This window comes from Pseudophryne corroboree, chromosome 7 (genome assembly GCF_028390025.1).
Source record: "Pseudophryne corroboree isolate aPseCor3 chromosome 7, aPseCor3.hap2, whole genome shotgun sequence".
Classification (NCBI taxonomy): domain Eukaryota; kingdom Metazoa; phylum Chordata; class Amphibia; order Anura; family Myobatrachidae; genus Pseudophryne; species Pseudophryne corroboree.
In genome coordinates, this window is record NC_086450.1 from 15314885 (window position 1) to 15322495 (window position 7611).

The window sequence follows — 7611 nt, forward strand, 5'->3', positions numbered from 1 at the left end:
TCTATCTATGGCCACCAGCTCCTAGTAGTACGCTGATCACTCACTCGCTACATACATCTTAGCTGTATTATGTTTTGAGAATTGTGCTGCTCTTTGTTACCTGTACTCTATTTTTGTTATTTATTTACTGTAATGTTAAGTTTTGTCTCCCTGTACTGTCTTTTGTACGGCGCTGTGAAGCACTTGTGGTGCCTTATAAATATAATATAATAATAATAATAATAATAATAATAATAATGTTAAACTGCTTGTTATTATTTGACAGGATTTTTCAGATTTTGATAAATAATTTGAATGTACTCAATGTAATTGATGTAACAAGGTAGAGGTGCCTAGATGGTTAATGTCACTACATCTACATACCTTGTTCCCACAAATGGTAGAGATCAATGTTGTCAGGGAATAAGAAAAAAATATTCTATTGGAAAGAGGTGGAATTTGTTCTTGTTTGCCCAGGCATAACAATTTTCTTCTTATCACTGGCTAGAGCTGCTGCCACTGGTAGCTAAGTTACAGAACCTTGTCAGAAACAACATCCTCCTCCTGAATTTGATCAAATTCTTTGTGTCTAACACATTTATCATGAACATCCTCATTAAAATCAGATACTCAAATATCCTCCTAATGTTGTTGCACTTCCACAGTAGCATCATCAATTTTTATGTCTATACCATCACCATGCTTACTACTACTCATCCTCATATTTGTAGAGGGTCCAGAAATATTGAAAGGATGCTTCTCTAGTATTCTAGTGTCAGAATCAGAAATGCCAGACTCAGACATGACACTCGTGGACACCCTTAGAGTCACCTCAGGGATTTGTGAAGTTTGAAATCAAACAGTTTGTTTTTCAACCTTAGGGCTAAATGTAACACAGTGCATTTTTTATTGTGGGAATATTTTCATACCTACTCGCACAATATTTGGATGTGAATTTGTCCTGCAACTTGCAAATGTAATAGCCTGCAAATTTGTTAGTTCAAGGCTATTACAATGTGAGTCCGAGTTTTTTTTGTGTAACCGTGCATCTTGTAATGCAAGTTTCATTACAGGTTCAAGTGTGACAGAAGTCTGCACAGAACAGTGAGATCCGTGCATGCTTCTGTTTGAAAAAGTGGAGAAAGAGGTAAAAATTTTAAAATATTTGGTGTGGAGTCCCCCCCAAAGGTTTAACAAGCTCCGTGCTCTCAGAGCAGATCCTTGTTCTTAACATTAAGGGAATAAAAAGAGGAGGCATACTCTGAATTTTAAGAAACAGCACCAAACTCTTGGACCAGTACTGATTCTTTAAATATGGGGAGCAAAATGAGTAGGGGTTCTCTGTATCTTTAGAACCAGCGCCAGGCTCCACAGGGGGGGGGGGGGGGGGTTAATGCCACAGCCCGAGGACATGCTTATTAGGGTGTAGTGAAAATGGCCAATTTTCAAAATAAAAATGCTTGGGTATGGAAATGTTCTACACCATGGTAGCAATTCTTGGCTGTATGTTCATCATCCTAGGTCAATATCTTCTGATCCCAAAATTGCCTCAAAGTTTCAAAATTTGGTCCAGTTAGGCAATCCCACAATACACGGATTGCGGGATTATAACAGGATGATGAATCTTCGGCAATGAATTACTACCATGCAGTACTGTATTTGATTTCTAAATTAAGCCATTATCACTACACCATTATGCTTATATTGGTACATCCAGGAACCCAAGTCCAGGGCTGAAGCACAGGGCTATCCTTGGCATCCCTGGCCTGCGGGTGCAGAGTTGCTAGCATTCAGTTTGAGTTTGAATAATATTGGGGGTTATTCAGGTGCAGTTGGTGTTGCTATCATTACTACTTCCATGTAAGAAGTGATAGCACTGTATGTAGATGCAGTAGAGGCATATATTACATGCAGATGCCGCTTGCTGCACTAGTTATCTTTCCTACATCCTAGGACACAGCATCGGATCAAACCACCTACCATTGGGTGGCTTACGGCACCCATGGTGCCATGTAAGCCGCCCATTGTAAAGGCCAGGAAATCTCCATCCTACGACGGAGAGCCTTGGAATCTTCCAACCCCAAAACTGCAGCAACATGCCTTTAATTTTCACAAATAGCAGGACAATCACATGCAAAGAAAGGACATGTTCTAGCCTTTCCTTGCCACTATGGCAAGGTGAATGGCATGTTGCAATTGTAAATTTTTTTATAGTAAATTTTTAGCGGTAATATTTTGTTGGAAATCTGGTGGTCAGGATCCCGGCAGTCTAAATACCAATGCTGGAATCCTGACAATGCTCGAAATGCTAGCTCTGGCACCCCAAATAATACCACAATCCCATCACCAAAATACTGGCCTCTGGGATCCTGAAGGTCTGTGTGTCAGGCCACTTGAGAGGTAAGCCATGGAGGGGGGGGGGGTTCTGGAGGCTAGGTTTAGGGTGTAGGCACAACCAGGGAGGGTTAAATTAGGCTGCGGGGAGGAGGGTTAGGTTAAGGCTGCTAGAGAGGGTTGTGGGGATAGGGGGGGGTTAACATACTTACCCAACCCCTGTCAGAATTCTAACCGTCAGGATGCCACTTTCGGTATTCTGACCACCGGCATATCTGCCCTAATCCAGTTTGTTTACCATTGTGAAATGCTGTTTAGAAGTAAGGTGCCTTTCTTAAACCTTCTTTCACCTTGACCATCTTTAGTATATGGTGAAGAAGTTCTACTGTATGACTGGGAGCAGCCGTATCACTAGTAATGGGTTGTTCCTGCTCTTATATTTACTGATCCATAATTGGTTTTATTTTTTAAAACTAGAACAGGAGTAAAACTACTCTTGTTGAATTTAAGTGCCTCAACACCACGTGAATGAACAATTAAATTGGAAAAGGAGAGACAGCTGCTGTCTTTATCAATCAGTTTTATTGAATAACCAGAAAATTTTGTTTACACTTGCAAAAAACAAAATTTTTCTTAAACTTATGATTTTTGGATGCAGATGGTGGTGATAACACACACCCAGTAATACAACACTAATATAGTTATATTACTTTTAATAGTAACTCACTGTGCAAATAATCAGGAAAAAAACACTAAGACAGGCAAGTTTTTCTTTTACTCCACTGGAACAAGAAAAGGTCACCTTTGCAAGAAATATTCTGTAGTTGCGATAGGGAGTAACATGCACCCAGTAACACAACCCTAATATACAGTACACTACGTCCAGGGTCGGTGCTAGGGTGTCCGGCGCCAGCCTGCAAACAATAAATTTGCGCCCTCCCACCTATGTGTAATAAAGGGACAGTGCGCACCAAAGGAGTGTGGTCTCACATGGAAGGAGCATGGCCACCCAGGAATACAATAGTATTCCTAATTCAAATTATGCCACACAGTATCACAATCTTATTCACATTATACCACACATAGTGCCCCTGATTCATATTGCACCAAATAGTTGTGTACCTAATTCACATTGCGACACACAGTAGTCCTCCTTATACACAATACCTGTAGTAGTGTCCCTTATACACATAACACCCATAGTAGTAGTGCCAGACAAAATGCCCACAATGATAGCGTGCCTAATACATAATGCCCACAGTAGTTGTGCCACTCAAAACACCCACAGTAGTTGTTCCACACAAAACACCCACAGCAGTAGTGCCACACAGAATGCCTACAGTAGTCTTGCCACACAGAATACCCACAGTAGTCATGCCACACAGAATGCCCACAGTTGTCATGCCACACAGAACACCCACAGCAGTAGTGCCACACAGAGTGTCACAGTAGTCATGACACACAGAATGCACACAGTAGTCATGTCACACATAATGCCCACAGCAGTAGTACGCCACAGAGCATCCACAGCAGTCGTGGCACACAGAACACCCACAGTAGTCATGCCACACATAATGCCCACAGTAGTGCCACATATAATGCCCAAAGTAGTCATGCCACACATAATGCCCACAGCAGTAGTGCCCCACAGAGTGCCCAAAGTAGTCATGCCACACAGAACACCCACAGTAGTCGTGCCGCACATAATTCCCACAGCAGTGGTGCCCCACAGTAGTCATGCCACACAGAATGCCCACAGTATTCATGCCACACATGATGCCCACAGTAATAGTGCAACACAAAATGCCCATAGTAGTAGTGCCCTACAGAGCACCCACAGTAATCATACCACACAAAATTCCCAAAGTTGTCATGCCACACAGAATGCCCACAGCAGTAGTGCCACACAGAGCACCCACAGTAATTATGACACACAGAATGCACACAGTAGTCATGCCACACATAATGCCCACAGCAGTAGTACCCCAGAGAGCATCCACAGTAGTCATGACACACGTAATGCCCACAGTAGTGCCACACATAATGCCCAAAGTAGTCATGCCACACATAATGCCCACAGCAGTAGTGCCCCACAGAGTGCCCAAAGTAGTCATGCCACACAGAACACCCACAGTAGTCATGCCACACATAATGCCCACAGCAGTAGTGCCCCACAGAGCGTCCACAGTAGTCACGCCACACAGAATGCCCACAGTATTCATGCCACACATAATGCCCACAGTAGTAATGCCACACATAATGCCCATAGTAGTAGTGCCCCACAGAGCACCCACAGTAATCATACCACACAGAATGCCCACAGTATTCGTGCCACACATAATGCCCACAGTAGTTGTGCCCAACAGAGCACCCACAGTAGTCAGGTCACACATAATGCCCATATAGTAGTGCCCCACAGAGTGCCCACAGTAGTCGTGCAGCCACACATAATGCCAACAGTACTAGTGCCATATAGAATGCCCACAGTAGTAGTGCAACAGTTGGGAGTAGTGTAATAGTTAATGCCTTAAGTCGGAGAGGGAGCAGATAGAGGTGGTGTGCTGTACTAACCGCACACAGATCCCCGGGAGACAGAGTGCTGCTTTTGCCACTGCCTAAAGTGCAGTGGGGAGGAGGGGAGGAGACAAGATGGAGGTAGCCGCGATTCATGCTGCCTGCGTCTTTTATACAGTGATAGATGCAGCAGCAGCGAGCAGCAACAGCAGAGTGGGGAGAGTGCCTCTTTAGCCCGGTGCCTCCCTGCTGCTGAGCAGGTAGCGCCGGCTCTGACTACATCCCATCATAACACACTACTTTAATTTTTTTTATTTTTAATTAGAAATAACTGCAGTTTTTTTATTATTATTATTTTTAGCAAGGTCAGAAAAACACTCAAGCTATGGCTTTTTGGGGTGCAGCTCAGACACAGCAGAGTATTTATTGGACAGATAATCTAAAATCAACATTATCTCTGCCAAGGCTCATATACAATAACAAGCAACACTGCAGAATAATTTCCTTTAGGAAAAATAGGAAAACTGCAGATTTACTTTAACAAACACTAACTTTTAGTTTTTTAAATTGTTATTGCAACACCTCACACAAACACACGTATACTGAGTAAGAATGAAGCCAACAGCAGTAACCCTTTCTAGTCACTTACAGTTCTCATGTCTCTCCAGCTAACTACTATAATAAACCATTTCCGCGAAAATCCAACTCTGGGAAAATCTAAGACATGTGAGATCCGCCTGTGGGAAAATTACAATTTGCCTGGTTCTGGGATCTCAGTTTGACAGGAAGACCCCAGCCTGGACTCAGAGTCACTCAGATACCCTAAGTTCGGGAGTGTTCAATTTTTAGTAAAAACCGAACTGCTCATCTCTAATTTTTGATACAATTTATCCCATTCATCAGTAACATTGATCTTTATACTTAAATCTAGAGCTGTTGTTTTTTGTTTCAGTAATGTATATTGCTTTGATAGGGAACACCATTTCTTACTGTACTTTTTATTCCTGCATGACTGTTTGAAAGAGTAGAGATTGAAAAATGATTACTGAAGTGAAAATATTGACAGTTGGGCATAGGTCATTAGAAAATTAACCATAGATGAATATAAGTAAATGTTAATATTTAAGAAAGAAAAAACATCTTCAAATTACATTATTTTCTTACCATTCCAAATTAAACTCAGAAACAGTTCCAATACCAAAACAAATCTAGGTGTTTTTGCCAAATCGACAGCACAAAGATGATTTTGGAATTAACATTGAGACATGGGGGTTGTGCAAAACTCTAGTACATACCACAGATTTTGGCATGGTAAAATTATAAGTAAAATTTATTTAGCAAAAAGTAACATGAAAAAGACTATATAGACTCATCACCATATAGGTGTATTGTAAATCTAACCCTAATTCATATATTTTGGTCATGCCCTGTTATTAAACAGCTTTGGACAGAGGTTTTTGACCTGGTTAAACAAATTACAAATGCGTTTCTTCCCTTTCTTCCTAAAATTGTACTCTTACATTTTTAATTTTTAACTTTAGAAAGGCTGCTTTTACATCATTATTCCTAAGAGTATAAATCAAAGGGTTCAGCATTGGTGTAATAATTACATAAAATATAGCAATGAATTTGTCTGTACTTGTATAAGAGCTTGACCTAGGTTTCATGAAGGCAGCCATTGCTGAGCCATAAAATATTACCACAACCATCATGTGAGACCCACAGGTGGAGAAAGCTTTCTGCTGCCCGGCTGTAGAAGCGATTTTTAAGATACATACAATTATTTTGGCATAAGATATCACAATAAATGTCACTGGTATCATAAGTAGAATTACACTTTCAACAAAAATAATAAATTCAATAAACAAAATGTTTTCACAGCCAAGTGATAATACTTCAGGCACTTCGCAAAAAAAATCATTAATTTCATTATTGTCACAACGATTTACATTGAGTGTAAGAGTAACAAGTGAAGTAGAGAGAAGAAACCCACATATCCATGTACCAATTGCTAGTCTCACACAAACCATCTTACTCATGATTGTAGTATAATGTAGTGGATAACATATAGCTACATAACGGTCATAAGCCATAACAGCAAGCAGAATACACTCTGTTTCCCCTAAAGAGAGAAAAATATACATTTGTGCTGCACACTCAGCATAAGAGATAGTTTTCTTTACTGACATCAAATCTTTCAACATCCTCGGCATAGTGGAAAAAGTGCTGCAGAGATCCAGGATTGAGAGGCTGCCAAGGAAGAAATACATAGGTGTGTGAAGGCTGACATCAGACAGGATTAGAATAATAATGGAGATGTTTCCAATTAATATGATTATAAATACAAGCAGGAAGACAAAGAAAAGAATAAGTTGTGTCATGGGCTCACTGGAAAGTCCAAGAAGAATAAATTCTGTTATAACTGTGTTATTGTTCCCAGGCATTTCTTAAAATAAAATAGAAAATTATCTCAGTGATCTAATTATTTAGCTTGTTTGTAAAATGAAAATGATTAAATTGTAAAAACTGAAAAGGAAATCACCAACATTGTATTTTGTAAACACCATCACTTTATTTTTCTGCACTGTATCTGCATCATTCTGTCTCCATTCCTGTTACAAGATTGTTAGCTCTTCAGATCAGGGCCCTCTCTCCTCTTGTTATCAAAGCCCTCTTCTCAGCACATTTCACTCGCAGCTCTCTCCTACTCAGCGACCATCTTTACCCACTTTTTCTCCTGCTGGTAAAGGCTCATCTCTATCTATGGCCGCCAGCCTCAAGTAA

The 7611-nt window shown here is 40.6% G+C and overlaps 1 protein-coding gene across 1 annotated transcript; it reads right to left on the minus strand.

The window, feature by feature from the left end:
* Window positions 1-6329: 6329 nt before the first annotated feature.
* On the minus strand, window positions 6330-7271 carry LOC134943260 (putative olfactory receptor 2B3). Its single transcript, XM_063932203.1, has one exon. It carries the CDS (start codon window positions 7269-7271, stop codon window positions 6330-6332), a length of 942 nt encoding a protein of 313 aa, XP_063788273.1.
* Window positions 7272-7611: the final 340 nt, after the last annotated feature.

Bases quoted from the DNA above. Each gene is read 5' to 3' on its own strand.
- LOC134943260 (XM_063932203.1), bottom strand. From the start codon at position 7,271: ATGCCTGGGAACAATAACACAGTTATAACAGAATTTATTCTTCTTGGA.